General features: G+C 46.4%; 1 protein-coding gene across 6 annotated transcripts in view; it reads right to left on the reverse strand.

Annotated features, from left to right (window-relative positions):
• Positions 1-18,021, reverse strand: part of AKAP13 (A-kinase anchoring protein 13) — a 245,561-nt gene that overhangs the window by 128,374 nt on the left and 99,166 nt on the right. For all 6 annotated transcript variants that reach the window (XM_077918966.1, XM_077918969.1, XM_077918967.1 and 3 more), the window contains exons 5-6: positions 15,419-15,715; positions 5,859-6,042 (exon numbers count right to left, since the gene is read on the reverse strand). In XM_077918966.1, coding sequence (XP_077775092.1) covers positions 5,859-6,042; positions 15,419-15,715 — 481 coding nt within the window. The remainder of the gene's footprint in view (positions 1-5,858; positions 6,043-15,418; positions 15,716-18,021) is intronic.

An 18,021-nucleotide genomic window follows, 5' to 3' on the forward strand; every position in this document is an offset into this window, starting at 1 on the left:
GAAGGTCGGCGGTTCAAATTCCCGTGACGGGGTGAGCTCCTGTTGCTAGGTCCCTGCTCCTGCCAACCTAGCAGTTCGAAAGCACATCAAAGTGCAAGTAGATAAATAGGTACCGCTCCGGCGGGAGGGTAAATGGTGTTTCCATGTGCTGCTCTGGTTTCGCCAGAAGCGGCTTAGTCATGCTGGCCACATGACACAGAAGCTGTACGCCGGCTCCCTCGACCAATAAAGCGAGATGAGCGCCGCAACCCCAGAGTTGGTCACAACTGGACCTAATGGTCAGGGGTCCCTTTACCTTTTTAGCTGAATCCCACCCCCCAAATAGCAACTGTCTGCAAGGACCCAGAGAAGCAACAAAACTCCTAGGGCACAACCAAAGTAAACAGGGTCACATGCACACCGTACAAAGAATCTTAGGGAACTGTTGCTTGCTCTGTACAGAGATACAATTCCTAGCACCCTTAGCATACCACAGTTCCCAGGATTCTCTGGGGGAAGCCATGTGGTGGCTTAAATCCATGCTGTGGATGTGGTGTGGTGCCAAGCACACGGTTGTACCCCTGCTCTTCAGCTTTCTCTCCCCTCCCCTCACCCTCCAAGCATACACAGAGCTATTCTCACAGGCCAGCAGGAAGCATTCCCCTCCTGCAAGAGGACAACACCTTTGTAAGCCAACCTGTTTTGAAATGTTCACATTGGATGCCGTGTAGCAAACAAACAAAAAAGAAAACTGCACACAACAGCAGTCGCTGGGGTTACTGCGGCATACGGCATACGTATTATAAATTCCAGTTGCTGTAATTGCCTCCCATTAGGAGAATCCTGCCTCTGGCTGTGGTTCTCACGCCCTTATCAGCTTGGAAATCAAAGTGCTCTTTGGCCACCTGGTGGCTCACAAAGGATCCATGCACACCACACATTTAAAGCTTGTTATTTCCCCCCAAAGGATCATGGGAGCTGTAGTTTGCTAAGGGTGCTAGGGAACGGAGCTCTGAAAGGGGTAAACTACAGCTCCCAGGATTCTTCAGGAGAAATAATGTGATTTAAATGTCTGGCCAAAAACAGACAACTTCCTTTCAGGATAATCCACCAAGCTGCCCAATAAAGTGCTTTGCCAGCTCAGCACAAGCGTTTGGAACTCTTTACCTTTAATTAAGGTTCTTAATTGCTTTGCTCCCCCTTTTCTTCTTTTCTCTTTTTGTTTTCAATTTTCAATTTTGAGTTATAATATTAATTATTGTTGCTTAAAGTTTACTCAAAATTTTATGTATTCTTCTAAATTCTAACTATCGGCTTGTTTTCATTTTGGTTTTTGAATTCGCAATGTACTGATATGTACATAATTCTAATGGTGGTGGTGGTGATGTAATTCTTGGGTTCTTATACTCTGGATTGAAGATTAACTAAGCCTGAGTACAAAATGGAACTGTTAAAAAACGTTAGCAGGCTGCAATTTTTTTAGGAAGGAAGTGGCCAAGTCTTTCAAGCTCATGTCTCTGCTATAGGGGTGGGGGACATGATCCAGCAAAAGGACCAGATTCCCTTCAGGTCAGCGTTTTCCCACAGGCCAGGAAGCAGGGCATTCTTTTCCTTGGGGGGAGGCATTCAAGCAGGCCCTCACCTGCAGCCTGAAGTGGTCCAGTTCAGGAAAAACTTTCAGACTGACTCTGCTGAATGTATACAATACAGTGGTACCTCGGGTTACAGACGCTCCAGATTACAGACGCTTCAGGTTACAGACTCTGCTAACTCAGAAATAGTACCTCAGGTTAAGAACTTTGCTTCAGGATGAGAACAGAAATTGCACGGCGGCAGCAGGAGGCCCCATTACCTAAAGTGGTACCTCAGGCTAAGAACAGTTTCAGGTTAAGAACGGACCTCCAGAATGAATTAAGTTCTTAACCCAAGGTATCACTGTACAAACCTAGACCAGGAACATAAGGTGGATAGCTCAGTCAGTAGAGCAGGGGTCAGCAAACTAAGGCCCAGGGGCCGTATCAGGCCCAATTGCCTTCAGGGTCCAGGCCGCTGACAGTCTGTGGATCGGCGTTGGGATTCTGTTCATTCAGGGTGCACCATTTTCCCCCCTACACCATTCCATTCCCCCCCCCTCCCTCACACACACCGCGGCAGCGCCTCTTCCCTCCCTCCTCCTGGCTTTTCCCCGCCCTGCCTAGAGGAGGAAGGAGGCTGGACTGGCCCCTTCCAGCTCTATGATTCTATATACTGTACTGAGTCAGATCCTTTGGTCTACCTAGCTCAATACTGTCTGCAGTGACTGGCAGAGGCTCTCCAGGGTTTCAGACTGAGGTCTTCTCCAAGCCCAGCCTGGAGAAACTGGGAATTGGTCCAGGGAAGCTGGCAACTTCTGCATTAAAAGCAGGTGCCCTCCCATTGAATTACAGGCGCCACTACCAAGAAGGCCCTCTGCCTGGTTCCCTGGAACCTCACTTCTCGCAGGGAGGGGACTGCCAGAAGGCCCTCAGAGCTTTACTTCAGTGTCCGGGCTGAATGATGGGGGTGGAGATGCTCCTTCAGGGTACACCGGGCCAAAGCCATTGAGGGCTTTAAAGGTCAGCAACATCACTTTGAATTGTGCTCGGAAACATAATGGGAGCCAATGTAGGTCTTTCAGGACCAGTGTTATGTGGTCTCGGCGGCCACTCCCAGTCACCAGTCTAGCTGCCGCATTCTGGATTAGTTGTAGTTTCTGGGTCACCTTAAAGGTAGCCCCACGTAGAGTGCATTGCTATAGTCCAAGCAGGCACAGTGGAATCAATTCTGCTAAGAGACCACCACTGTTTGGGATGGGCAAGGATTTCCTGTTTGGTTCAATGGGTCAGACTGAACTTGACAGCCACCTTCTGGCTCTGAAATGAAAAAGCCGTGTTGCGCTTCCTTGCTGAAGAGGCGATTTACAGCTTCACAACCTGCTCAGTAACTCTTTATATTGCAGCTCCAAGCCACATTTGCTGAAATAACAGACACATTACAAAGAAATGCCTGTCCCCCAAAACAAATGACTCCAAGCTTAGAGGAAATTGCTCTAGGATTTGAATATACCCCTTCAAACTTTTAGAATGTAATATGCATGGCAGTCGACGGAGGGGGTGACTCATTCTGGCTCCTAGTACTTCCCTCGATGCTGCCAGGGCCATGATTAGCTGCACAGAGATTACAGGCACTTAGATTAAGAGCTCTAAAGCTGTTTAGGAAGGTGGTACTTGGCAGATGGATGTGCAAGTGGAAAAAGAGGGGACTCAGAGGCAGGAACAGTGATAAGAAAATAGGGTTCTTAATAATAATAATAATAATAATAATAATAATAATAATATTTATTTATATCCCGCCCTCCCCGGCCAGAGCCGGGCTCAGGGCAGCTAACACCAATAAAATCACAGTAATGGGGGGGGGGGGGGAGAGAGAGAAAACCAATTTAAAATACAGGTTAAAATGCAATTTAAAATGCAGCCTCATTTTAAAGTAGCCGATAAATCAAGACCATAAGGGGAGAGCAACATAAGGGTCAGACTGAGTCCAAACCAAAGGCCAGGTGGAACAGCTCTGTCTTGCAGGCCCTGCGGAAAGATATCAAGTTTCACAGGGCCCTAGTCTCTTGTGACAGAGCGTTCCACCAAGTAGGGGCCAGTACTGAAAAGGCCCTGGCCCTAGTTAAGACCAATCTAACCACCTTGCGACCTGGGACCTCCAAAATGTTGTCATTTGTGGACCTTAATGTCCTCTGCGGGGCATATCAGGAGAGGCGGTCCCATAGGTACGTGGGTCCTAGGCCACATAGGGCTTTAAAGGTCAAAACCAGCACCTTAAACCTGACCCTGTACTCCACCGGGACCACCTCTCCACATGTGAACCTGGCCAGGCTCTGAGATCACCATCTGAGGGGTTTCTCTTCATGCGGCCTCCAAGGGTGGCAAGAGAACAGGAAGCTGGAATGGATGGGCCATTGTTCTTGTGACCACAGAGCAGACCCTTTCCGCAGCTCGCCATCTACGGAACGCTCTCCGCAGGGAGGGTTGACTGGCATCACCTTGGTCATAGTTTTGGCACCAGGCACTGATGTTTAGGCCTTCCTGGGTATTTTGGAAGTACCAGTGATAGGGTGTTTTTTATTCCGATTAGATTATTAAGGGGTTTTGTTTTGCTTTGCTTTTTTCTACCGTTACATTGTATTTTATCCTTGTGGGTCATTTGAGGCTGTTGTGGGAGGTGATAAATACATTGAATAAACTAACTAAGAAAAGAAAAAGAAAGAAGAAGAAAAAGAAAAACTAACTGCCGAATTAGACAATTTGCTAGTATAATTATGACTGGCAGCCAGTCTCCAGGGTTTTTCCCACCGCCTGCTAACTGGAAATACCACAGATTGATTTTGGGAGCTTCTGAAGGCAAAGTCTCCTCCTCCCTCAACAGCCTTAATTCCACTCATTAATTTGTTATTAAGTTTATATCCCAACTTTCGTCCGAGGAGCTCCAGATGGTGTATATGCTCCCCCCCCCCCCCAAATTTTATGAAGCAGCTTAGGCAGAGAGATACAATGACTGGCCCAAGGTCACCAAGTGAGCTTCATGGCTGAGTGGGGACTTGAATCCAGGTCTCCGAAGTCCTAGTCCAGGCTTCCTCAACCTCAGCCCTCCAGATGTTTTTGGCCTACAACTCCCATGATCCCTAGCTAGCAGGACCAGTGGCCAGGGATGATGGGAATTGTAGTCTCAAAACATCTGGAGGGCTGAGGTTGGGGAAGCCTGTCCTAGTCCTACACTCTAACCACTACACCACACTGTATAATTGATAGGGATACGGGCTACCTTGGCACTGGTCAGCACATTAACCAGGGCTCCTGTTAAAACTGAAACCAGTTTTACAATGCTAAACCCTGGTTATCATCAACCACAACTAACATCATGCGGTGGTGACACTTTATCATGGCTAAGGTTGTTCAGGAAAGGAATCTGTGCACGTGAGGCGAGAGAGCAGCTACAGAAAACAAAACAAGCATCCCAGGGCATGGTTCATGCACAATGCAGTGGAATAACAACAACAACAACAACAACGACAACGATAACGATAATAATAAATTATTTATACCCTGCCCATCTGGCTGGGTTTCCCCAGCCACTCTGGGCAGCTTCCAAGTGAATATTAAAAACAATACAGCATCAGACATTAAAAACTTCCCTAAACAGAGAACAGTTGTCTTTTAAAAGTAAAATAGTTGTTTATTGCCTTGACATCTTCTGGGAGGGCATTCCATAGGGCAGGCACCACTACCAAGAAGGCCCTCTGCCTTTTCCCCAGTAACCTCACTTCTTGCAGAGAGGGAACCACCCGAAGGCCCTCAGAGCTGGACCTCAGTGTCTGGGCTGGGTGATGGGGGTGGAGACGCTCCTTCAGGTATACAGGACCGAGGCCGTTTAGGGAACTGGCAATGTTACAAGTGCCACCTATTACTCGTGCCGCATTTGTAAGAAACCTGTCTTTTAGTATGGAATGGTTCGTAACGCCCTGCCTACTGATATCAGGCAGGCATCTTCACTGTACTCAGAATGTTGGGGTGCATATAGCTTATCATTGATTTTAATTATTTTCTTAATGTTTTAACTGTCCTCCTGTTGATAATCTCATTGTGGGTTTTCTTGGGGGGGGGGAGGAAACTGCTTTGAGGTTGTTGTTTTTTAAAACAATCAATTTTATGAAATAAAAGAAAACAACCTCACTGAAGCTGAGCAGGTCTGGGTCTGGGTCAGTGCTTGGATGAGAGACCACTCGGAAACCCCTCGAGTATGACGTCGGGGTATAATAAACAGAATCGCCACGGCAATCAGAAAGTCAGCCTTACTCTGTCAGGAGTTGATGCAGCTTCTGATATCCCTTCTCCAAGGCCAAGCTCACAGGAGTGGCTCCTTCACGGTTGGGGACACTGAGGGCTCCTCTTCCGCCTGGCTGTTGCAAGAGGAACCACGTAAGTCGCAGCAGTCCAAGCCTTACAGCAAAATGCATCAATGTCTCCCGGGCAACATTCTCTGAGAGGAAGAAGAACCAGAAGGAAACAAAAGGGGTTTAGCTTTAATGCCATCTCTAGAAATCTCCATTACTATAAGGAGGTGGAATGAGTGAACATTTGCACTCTCATTCTCTCACATAACACACACACACACACACACACACACACAGACACACACACACGAGTCAAACAGCTGGTATTAAAGGCCAAAGTGCCATTGCGAGCCAAGAGGAGCTAATAATTAAATCAGTTGGGAAACATATAACAGAGAGCTTATTGGCTCAAACTCAGAAGTTGTTGATCATCCAGGCCTGATTCAAGGTGTTGACATTCGTCTAAAAAGCCCTAAGGTAAAGGTAAAGGGACCCCTGACCATTGGGTCCAGTCGCGAATGACTCTGGGGTTGTGGCGCTCATCTCACTTTTTTGGCCGAGGGAGCCAGCGTACAGCTTCCAGGTCATGTGGCCAGCATGACTAAGCTGCTTCTGGTGAACCAGAGCAGTGCACGGAAACACCGTTTACCTTCCCGCCAGAGCGGTACCTATTTATCTACTTGCACTTTGATGTGCTTTCAAACTGCTAGGTTGGCAGGAGCAGGGACCGAGCAACGGGAGCTCACCCCGTTGCAGGGATTCGAACCGCTGACCTTCTGATCGGCAAGTTCTAGGCTCTGTGGTTTAACCCACAGCACCACAATAAACACTTTCCATAATACCTGCCTGCCTTAAGATCTGCTGTGATTCCAACTGGGTCTAAACTGAGGTAGGTGGGGGGAAACAGGGGCATGTGCCCTGGGCAGCAGGTTAGTGGGTGGCAAACTGCGTCCTGCTCAGCCCCCAATGATGATGCAGTCACGTTGTGGGGGGCGGGGCATGCCCTTGTGTGCTGGGTGACTTGAATTTGGCCCCCAGGGCTGAGGTTCTCCAACCCTACTCTGAAACAAGATACAATACAACCTCTCACTCAATATGCAATCTACATTTAAATGCCACCAAGCACTGTCCTGTTCCCAAATCAAGTAGGCAGCTAAGAGAATTTCTACACCACCTTAAAAGAAAAGCTGGCTTACTGCCTTCATTAGCAGGCTGTCTCTCTCTTTCTCATATCCCATTTCAAATAAATCAGGATTTTGGCATTGCTGAAAGGCAATATGCAACTCAAACACACTGGATTTTTCCAGGACATAGTAAGAACAACAGGCAGAAAACACTCCAGAGACAGAAAAGAACAGTCCAAAATTCTCTCGCACAAAGGAAATGCAAGACATGTAAACAAAGCGGGGCTTCTCGTTTGTTTGCAGAAAGACCTACTTTGCAGTGCAGCTTTTAAGGAAACAGGATTGCCTGCATTTGTATTGATATTTACTTTTTTTATACTGCACTTTGCAGAGTACTACAGAGGCAGTTCTCTGCACAAAGGAACATTATTTAAGGACACACAAAAATACGCTTTAGGTAAAAAGGCTTCTACAGAAGCTTACAAAAATCAGGGGGGGTTTTTATCTTAAAGATATGGCACGAAAGGAAAAAGGGATGAGGAGGGCAGCAGTCCAGTTCGTCTAATGAGTAGCTGGGATGGAAACAATTTAGGTAGCCAGATGGAACAGCCAGCACTAGGTGAACACGTGAGCGTTGACCAAAGGCAGGATTTGACAAGGTTTTACCTGCCTGGGCTGGTCAAGTCCCACGGAGATCTCTCTGTGGGCCGGAGCATGCGCATGCAATTTCCGGCCTCTGGGCATGCGCAGACGCGATTTCCGGCTCTGCGAAAGCGAGTCCCCGCACCGTGCCAGTTCAGCGCAGCGCACAGGGACTCGCCAAGTGGGCGGTTCGGGGGCTGGTTTAACTGCCCCTGACCAAAGGCATCTGGTCTTGGCAAAACTTAGAGGATAAGCACTGCTTCACTCTCCTCCCTCTGTTCTGTGTACAACACAATCTATCAGCATGTGTACGTATCTTCTGGATGACACCTAGCAAGGTCCGAAACAGAATGTTCCTTACCATATTCTCTCCCCATGGTTGAAAGACACCACCTGATAGTTTCATAAAATTAAATCTGAGCTGATAGGATGTTTTAGTCCTGCCATTTCAACAGATAGATAGATAGATAGATAGATAGATAGATAGACAGACAGAATTTTAGATTTTATTCTATTTTAGTTTCGAGCTGGTTTTACCGTATGCATTGTTTTTTGTTGTAAATTGCTTTGAGTTACATTTTGTTTAAAAGGCGGGGGGACTAATACGTTCAATAAACAAATAAAATCATCTTGTCTGTCTCAGTCTGTAACCAACTTGAAAGAACTCATCTGCACTACGTGGAATGTATTGTACAGCATTTATCATCTCTGCATTTAGAACTCCTGAGGACATTTTTTATTAATAATGGTAGCATTATAAATGATGTTTGCTTCTGCTACCGCATAGCTCGATAGAGCACAGCTGCAGCAATTCAATCAAGCAAAGAGCTCTGGTAGAGCACCTTGAGCGATAATAGCAGTGATTTATGAGTTTATATAAAACAGGTTGGCTAAGAGACCCACAGAAGAAGTTTCCAGTGAAAACCACAACTCTTTCTAGTTTGTCAATGAGTTAACCGTGGTCTCAAGTGTACAGGTATAAGCCAGGACTGTGTGTTTACTTGGCAATGATGATGATGATGATGATGATGATGATGATACAGTGGAACCTTGGTTCTCGAACAGCTTGGCTCCCAAACAAATCAGCTCCCAAACACTGCAAACCCAGAAGTGTTCCAGTTTGCGAACGTTTTTCGGAAGCCGAATGTCCGACGCGGCTTCCGCTTGAGTGCAGGAAGCTCCTGCAGCCAATCGGAAGCCGTACCTTGGTTTTCAAACGGTTTCAGGAGTTGAACCGATTCCCGGAACAGATTAAGTTCGAGAACCAAGGTACCACTGTGAAGCTTGTGCTCACTTCTGTGACCTGTAAAAAAAAGTATACCAAAATGCCATTTTAAAAATTTGCTTCTTACTATTTTCCATCATTTCTATCCATGGGCTGTTAGGCTGCTAAATGAAAAGATAAGAACAGGGAAACTGACTTTCGGGTTTGGTGGTTATGCGTCAGTAAAGGAGGGGAACTAAGGCTAAGAGAGCTGAGTGGGGGGTGCTCCTGTAATCTCACTGTATACAAGTTGTACAAGTGACAATAAAGTATTTCAATTTCAGTTTAGGCACAAGAAAGGGAGTGGGTGAGGGACACAAGAAACTAAAGACGGGTAGCACCTTCAGTCTTGGACTTTTTATACCACCAAACCAAGTAAGTATAGCTAATCATAGGAAAATAGCAACATACAAAGCTATCTTACACTGAGTTACACCCAGTGCTGTTTTTCTAGAAAAAGAGGTTCCAGAACTCACCATGAACGCCTCCCTTGTTCTCTTATAATGGCAATGGCGCCCACCTGAGGGGTGCCAGAGTTGAGTTCTGGCTAGAAAAAAAAAAGCCCTGGTTGCTTCATTAGTCCATCTAGCTCAGTATTGTCTCCACTAAATGGCGGAGGCTCTCCGGGGGGGGGGGGGGTGTTAAAGGAGGGAATCATTTCCAGGCCTACCAGGAAATGCCTCTGGAGGCTACATTTCTGGCCTTCTGCATGAAAGGCTGAAGCTCTGCAACCTTTCCCTCAGTGGAAGCTGATGGGAGTTGGAATCCAACCATTTCTGGTACCTGGAAATGCCCTGAGATCTACAGGTATAAGGGCAGTATACAAATTTAATGAATAAGTAATGCCTATAGGCAAGAAGGAATTATATAGCAGAGGTTTGGGGTGCTCTGCCCCTCATCTGTGCCCAGGCATAGAAATACAGAGAGTTCCTGCAGGACAGGAATTCGTTGTCCCACCTCTGCAATCCCTCAGCAGTCCAGTAATTTTTTTTTATTTTTATTTTTTTTAATTTTTTTTGGAGATTAGTAACTTTTGCAGGCTTATAATTAGAAGGCTTATTATCCTACTTCTAAACATACCCTCACAACCATGAGGCCCAGAAGCAGCTTGCTTTGTTTTTACAATCAAAGATTCAGGTAAGTAGCCATGTTGGTCTGACACAGTCGAAACATAAAAAAATAAAAAATAAAAATGTCCAGTAGCACCTTAGAGACCAACTAAGTTTGTTCTTGGTATCAGCTTTCGTATGCATGCACACTGATAACTGAAGAAGTGTGCATGCACACGAAAGCTTATACCAAGAACAAACTTAGTTGGTCTCTAAGGTGTTACTGGACATTTTTTAATTTTATATGTTTTTACAATTAAAGACAGAAACTCTCAGAGAGCTGGGCTCTACATCCCTCACAAGTGCCACAAACTCCTGGGCTCCTGGAAGCTGTCCCATTCAGGCCAACAGGGTAAGTAAAGGTAAAGGTACCCCTGCCCGTACGGGCCAGTTGTGTCCGACTCTGGGGTTGCGTGCTCATCTCGCTTAAGAGGCCGGGGGCCAGCGCTGTCCGGAGACACTTTGGCATACACATCGTCAGAACATAAGGACCTTGTTTCAGTGCTCTGAGTCAAACAGAATTTGCTGTGTGACTCAAAAGCACTTGGGCTCCTTAACCTGTGCTCACAAGCCAAAAAAGGTTCCTGAGTCCTGGCACGCCTCCCCAAGCATATTTGAATTAAACTTGGCAGGAAGCCACTGCAGCCTCACCCCGATAAGAGCCGAACAAGGAATCAACACCTTGTGCGCTTGGTAGCAGGTTTCAAACACACCTGGAACCGTTCAGAGAAAGGAACGCAATTGATCTTGTTCAGAGGCAATATTAATTTGAAGACAGGTAATCTGTTCCTGTCCTGGCTGGAGATGCTGGGGACTAAACCTAGGGCCTTTTGCGTGCAAAGCAGATCCTCTACCACTAAGCTACTCCTTCCATATCCTGCCTCAGGGTCAGCTCAATAAATTTTGGCACCCAAGGCAAGCCACGAAATGGTACACACACACACACCAAGCCAGGGAAGAAGCGGAAAGTGAAACTCTACATCAGGAATGTGTGTGTGGGGGGGTGAAGATCTGCATGCAATGTGTTGCTTGGGGGTCACATCTGCTGCCCTGGTGGGTCCTGCCACCCGAGGTGGTCGCCTCACCTTGTCTCATGGGAGGGCCGGCTCTGTCCTGCCTCCATCAGCAGCTCTGAACTGCAGGTGGCAACGTTCTACATGCAAAATCACTTTTTTCACAACACAAGGGATGAAGAAATCCACAGGCACAGAATCAGCTTTCTGGTGGCATTTAACTCCGGGATTAACTTCCAAAATCCTTTCTAATTCTCAGGAACCAGAGCAGATCCTTTCGGTGGCTCATTTCCAGCCTTTCTGATCATGTTCCAATATAACCTTTGAGGCTCACTTTCTCAACAAGTTGAAATCTGGTCACCGGGCAAGTCTTTCCAGATACCATCAGCTTAACCTACAGCAAACATAGCTCCCCCACACGAATTTTAGGTGCAATTTCCCCATGTAGCTATTTTTCTCTTCTTGGGGCTTCAAACACCTTTCTGTGCCCTTCTTATGCCATTTCTTTCTGATTGCATTTATCCCCTGCCCCCAAGCAGCTCAAAGTAGTGCTCATGGTCCTCCCTCTCCTGTTATCCCCACAACAAACATGGAGTGAGTGCAGGCCCCCAAGCATGCCCAGGACCCTTCTGCACCACACAGGGATCTCGTGAGCATAAGAAGAGCCTGCTGGATCAGGCCAATGGGACATCTATCCCAGCATCCTGTTCTCACAATGGCCAACCAGATGCCTGAGGAATAAACCCTGAAGCAGGACCTCTGAATTCCAGAGTTTTCTCCTGCAGTTTTCAGCAACTGGTGTTCAGAAGCATTACTGCATCTGTCTGCCTCTGAAAGAGGGGAGGTTTTTTTGTCTGGTGAGCAGAAATGCTTGTGCTGATGGAATGATCTCCTTAGTGTGTGTGTGTTTTTACTGTGACACTGAATTCCACCTAAAGAAATAAAGCAACGTGGCTTAATTTAGGTCCATTCATTTCAATGTGTCTACTGTAACTTGGATGCAGCCCATTGACTTTGACATGCTCAGTGTGATTTCTGGCTCTTGAGCAGCAGAACAGCTGGATCACACATTGCTTTGGGAAGCCCCTCCACCCCGCCGTGTGTCTGAAAAATATTTTGTTATGTGGCATGGCGGGGGGGAGGGGGACAACTATTATCAATGCCAAGCCTAAAGCCACCTCCCTCGGGTGTATGGAAATTGCAGGACTCCATCAGGCCTCGTCTCCAGTCTCTTGGAAGCCCACTTCCACCAGAAGAGGGGATGGCCAACAGCTTAGATGGCTTCAAAAGTCAAATTCAATGACTACTAGCCAGGATTTGATTTACATGGCCCCCTGTGTCAGAGGGAGTGTGCCACTTGTTACTACTTTAAACAAACAAACAAACAAAACCCAGCAGTATTCCAAAAAGCATTTAGATGGGGGGGGGAGTATGTTCTTGCGTTGGATGTTAGTTTTGGAATATTTTGTCCTGGCTGTACCTTATTTCACCCACCGCCAACCACATTGCTGGGCCAGAAGTGGAATTGGTTAGTTGGTTTTCCAGGCTTTCTGACCTCTGCTTATTCCAGCTAAAACCACTTCCTCCCCCCTATTTCTTGAGTGTTGAGTGGGAGGGAATGTTTATAGAGGGAGAATGGTGAGATAAATGCACACATACTCCCATAATCTCATACATGCACCTCATTCCCCAAGCGCCTATACTTATGTCTCCAAACAGCACCACTCTCACACACACAAAAACCGAGGTATTGAAGTGCAGAACACATCAGAACAGAAAACCAGAAATGTTGGTGCCTTTTCTCTCTATGCATATAGTTCTCAGAGTGGTTAAGTAGTCAGTCCCTCTTCGCCCACGACGGGGTGAGCTCCCGTTGCTCGGTCCCTGCTCCTGCCAACCTAGCAGTTCGAAAGCACATCAAAGTGCAAGTAGATAAATAGGTACCGCTCCGGCGGGAAGGTAAACGGTGTTTCCATGCGCTGCTCTGGTTCGCCAGAAGCAGCTTAGTCATGCTGGCCACATGACCCGGAAGCTGTACTCCGGCTCCCTCGGCCAATAAAGCGAGATGAGTGCCGCAACCCCAGAGTCGGCCATGATTGGACCTAATTGTCAGGGGTCCCTTTACCTTTAAGTGTTGAGTGGGAGGGAGAATAATTTCTGCCTCTGAATGTGGAGGCAGAGCATAGCTAGTAGCCGTTGATAGCCTTATCTTATGTTGCAAGAGCGCCTTGGAAGCTGAATCGAGGTAGAGTTTCCTGGCAATTGGAGGTTTTACAGGAAAGAGCTGTGGCTCAGAGGTAGAGCATCTGCTATGTATGCAAAAGGTCCAAAGTTCAACCCTAGCATCCCCTGGTAGGGCTGGCGAAAGACCCCTGCCTGAAACCTTGGAGAGCAGCTGCCAGTCAAAATAGATAATACTGAGCTATTGGTCTGGCCCAATAGAAAGCAGCCTCCTCTCTTCCCTAGTTTGAAGAATGAATGAGAGGATGTGGAGCACTCATGGGTGGTTGATTATGTAGTGCAAGCACGTCATGGCATGCAGAGTGGTTGGGCTTCAGTTTCAAGAAAGCCCACTGAATGCAAACATTGTGACCACTCAGAAACAATTGCTGGTTCAACTGCGGCCGCTTTCCTCATGTTTTCCTTGTTTGCATAAAGAACAAATGGTGGTTACGACAAGGTAAAAGCGCATAAAAGTTTTAAGAACCATATGGTGAGGAAAGCTTTGTATAATGTTTGGATAAGGTATAAAGATTTGCTTGAAAGTAGAACCCCTAGGTGGCTGTCACCAATGGAGGCAAAAGAGGTGAAAAAATTGAATATGGGTTCTAATTGGCCTAAATATTCTGAAATCATAGAACAGGATGGTGAAAGAGTAAAATTGCAGAGTTTCGAGAAGCTGAAATTTAAGGTCAGAGATTGGCTACATTATCGACAGATAAATGAAGTTTTTAAACAGGACAGAAAGAAAGGCTTCCAAGTGGAGAAGTCAAAACTAGAAACAGAACTGTTAGAACCCAATACTAAAAATTTGTCAAGAATGTACAACTTGCTGTTGAAATGGAATACTCAAGATGAAATGGTGAAATCTAGCATGATTAAATGGGCACAGGACATGGGGCATGACATTGAGCTTGCTGACTGAGAGCAGTTATGGACCACTGGTGTTAAATTCACAGCATGTAATGCCTTAAGAGAAAACATTATGAAAATGATCTACAGGTGGTACATGACTCCGGCCAAGTTAGCAAAGATCTATCATTTGCCCAACAATAAGTGTTGGAAATGTAATGAAACGGAGGGAACCTTCTACCACCTTTGGTGGACCTGCCCGAAGATTAAGGCCTTCTGGGAAATGATCTATAATGAAATTAAAAAAGTTCTGAAGAGAACCTTTATTAAAAAACCAGAAGCCTTTCTCTTGGGCATGGTGGGCCAAATGGTGCCAAAGAAGGATAGGACATTTTTTATGTATGCCACAACAGCAGCAAGAATTCTTCTAGCAAAGTATTGGAAGACGCAAGATTTACCCACGTTGGAAGAATGGCAGACGAAGGTGATTGATTATATGGGACTGGCAGAGATGACTGGCAGAATTCGAGACCGAGGGAAAGAGGCGGTGGATGAAGATTGGAACAAATTCAAAGATTATCTTAAAAATTGTTGTAATTTGGAAAATTAGGGGCTCAGAGTAATAAGAGATAAAGAACTACAGTTGTATTAATAATTTATAGAAGTTAAATTTATGAAATATAAATAAGTTTATTATGAAAGGGTTGCTGAAAAATCATGAAACAAGAATGCAGAAAAGGGGTGGTATGGGGAAGTCGATTTTGTGTTTGCTTATGTTTTTGCTTTGTTTCTTTTTTGCTTATGGAAAACTAATAAAAATCTATTCAAAAAAATAAAATAAAAGGAAAGAAGCAGAAAGTAGTGCTAAAAAAAAAAAAAAAAAAGAACAAATGGTGGTTACTATACAGTAACTCGTGAGCAGCAGCCACCGGGGGGTGGAAGGGGAAACAGCCAGGCAAAGAATCAACCACTATTTAAGAGCATCCCATAGTAACCTGAAGATTCCCCACATATTCAAAAGGAGGGGAAACAGCAGAGCACAGAGGTCACAATCCCAATTCACCCCTGAAGACATTTTCCACAAGTCACAGAAAGAAAGAGGCAACTGAATGGAATCATTTGCAAGAAAACTGAAATAAAAAGTTTTTTTTAAAAAACCCAATATCAAAGTCCCATTCAAATATTAGTGTCCAAAACTCATTCAGGTATTTTAATTTAGCTTTTCCACTCTACATTTTCATTCAGTTCCATTTAATTTGGCAACATGGATATAAAAGGATCTCAACAAACCATCTTACCATTTGCAGTGTGGTCTGCTCCCAGCACATTCCACCCAGCCGGCAATTTCAGATGACGAAACGCCAAAGCCACTTTCTCATCCAGGAAGTCCACATCCCCAGCCGGCGGCCTGGACTTGTCCAGGAACCTCGTGAAGTTCAGAGCCTGCTGGTTGCCAGCGCAGGTTGCCAAGAACTGAGCTGCGTCATAAGCTTCATCCTGAACAAACTGCAGGCTGTCCTCTGCCACCACCAAGAGAGGGGAGCCTTGCTTGGCAGCGCAGAGAGAGACTTTCACCGTCTCGCAGCAATCGTGGCCTGTGGAACAAGAACGGACACAGCTGACAGTCTCCATCTGCAAAAAAAACCTTTCATTGCACCCTAATTCTACTCCTAAAACCACATTGCAGCCAATTATTCCGCTGTAGCATCTACGTGATGGATTCAAATGCTGCTTAAACATTGCACCAGCTTCCTTTCAGATTTGTTCCGCTATGGGCACAGAAAACCATTGTGGCAGTCCCATGCTTATTAGTACTGAGGAAGAATCTCAGCTTGTGCACCACAATGTAATGAGCCTGGGATTAGACTAGATGGGGTTTTGTGGTCACCTCCAGTTCTGTGATTTTAAAGCGGCAAGATGGGATTCTGTAGGAAACGAGGACCACAAAAATTATCAAAACACTTCCTTTCTTAAGTAAATAGCCTTGCCAGTTCTGCTAAGTAACTGCTTTGTAATTAAGCTAGAGAAGGGTTCCCATCATTCCTGACCACTGGTTCGGCTAGCTAGGGTTGATGGGAGTCGTAGTCCAACAACTGGAGACCCAAGTCTGGGAAACCCTGAGCTAGCACAATGAGTTGCTACAGACACTGAATAGCCAGAGACCCTACTAAAAGGTGAGTGCGCACACAGATCATTGCACTGCAACTACCAAGTGGATTTAGGTTTCTTGGGGAGGGGGGACCCACAGGGCAGCATCGGTGCCAGTGTGGTGGAGTGCTTAGAGCACCAAACCAGGCCCTGAGAGACCACAGTTCAAATCCCCTACTCAGCCATGATATAGCACACTGGGTGACCATGGGTCAGTTGCAGCCTCTCCACCTGACTCACATCACAGGGTTGTTTGTGGGGATTAAATGAGAAGAAGAGGAGGAGGAGGAGTTTGGCTTTGATACCCCGCTTTATCACCACCCGAAGGAGTCTCAAAGCGGCTAAAATTCTCCTTTCCCTTCCTCCCCCACAACAAACACTCTGTGAGGTGAGTGGGGCTGAGAGACTTCAGAGAAGTGTGACTGGCCCAAGGTCACCCAGCAGCTGCATGTGGAGGAGCGGAGACGCAAACCCAGTTCACCAGATTACGAGTCCACCGCTCTTAACCACTACACCACACTGGCTCTCTGAGGAGAACCACATACGTCTCCTTGAGCTTCCGGGGGGGGGGGAGGCAGGGTATAAATAATAGAATTGTAGAGTTGGAAGGGACCCTGAGGATCATCTTGTGCAACCCCCTGCAATATGAAGCAGAGGCGTTGCAAGGTGGGTGCGGTGTCCCCCGGGTGCCACCTCCAAGGGGGGTGACAAAATGCTGTGTTGCAGTCAACGGCTGTGAGAGACGCTGTTGCTTTGGCGCGCGCAGGCTTCCTGCTGCCAAAACGATCCGCCCGCCGGCTCTCCCTCAGTTGTGTGGCGGCCGGCAGGTTTCTTGCCGCAAGGCATGCAATCTCCCCAAAAGGAGATGAGGGAGGCGGGAGTAAATATTTGAACTATTTGAAAAGCAATTGTAATAAACAGATTATGCTAGTAGGATTGTGAAATACTGCAAGGAAGACCATGAAAAGAATTATTAGTTAATGACAATTAAAAGTAATAGAGAAATTAAGAAATGCAGAACAAGTGATAAAGAAAGGAAAATCTTCAGAGGTTGTTGATGGAAGTCTAAAATTTTGTATAAGATAAGAAGTTATGTTAAATGATTGTTGGAAATGATATGTTTAAAAAAATTATATATATAGGAGATGAGGGAGGCGGATGAAAAGCTAAAGGGTGGCATGCAGATTAGACCCCAACATCGCCATGCATTTTATTCTCTCTCTTTTGAGTGTGTGTGTGTGTGTGTGTGTGTGTGTGTAGATCTCAATTGCTGCCCCCTTTCTCCCCCACCGTGGCTAACATGCAGCGGGATCATGCCACCCCCCTCCTCTGGCCACGGTGCTGGAGAGAGAGAGAGGTATGCATGCATGCACCAGCGAAGCCCTCGCCAATGGGATCCTTGTGAGGCGCTTTCAAAAACTTTGCCGCTCCGTTTGGTCCGCCTCCCTCTCCTCTCTGGCAAACCCAGATTCTCGTGGGGGACAGAGAAGGAACCAGGGCAGAAGCTGTTGCTTTGGCGCCCAGCTCCTGCTTGAAGGTAAACCTAGCTGCGGCCGTCAACGGCTGTGAGAGACGCTCTTGCTTTGGCGCACGCAGGCTTCCCGCTGCCAAAATGATCCGCCAGCCAGCTCTCCCTCAACTGTATGGCGGCCGGCAGGTTCCTCGTCGCAAGGCACTTGATCTCCCTGAAAAGGCTCAACAACTTTGGTTCCCCCCCCCCAAAAAATGAAATGAAGTCAAACCATAAAAAGGT

The sequence above is a fragment of the Podarcis muralis genome, chromosome 14, assembly GCF_964188315.1.
Source record: "Podarcis muralis chromosome 14, rPodMur119.hap1.1, whole genome shotgun sequence".
NCBI lineage: Eukaryota > Metazoa > Chordata > Lepidosauria > Squamata > Lacertidae > Podarcis > Podarcis muralis.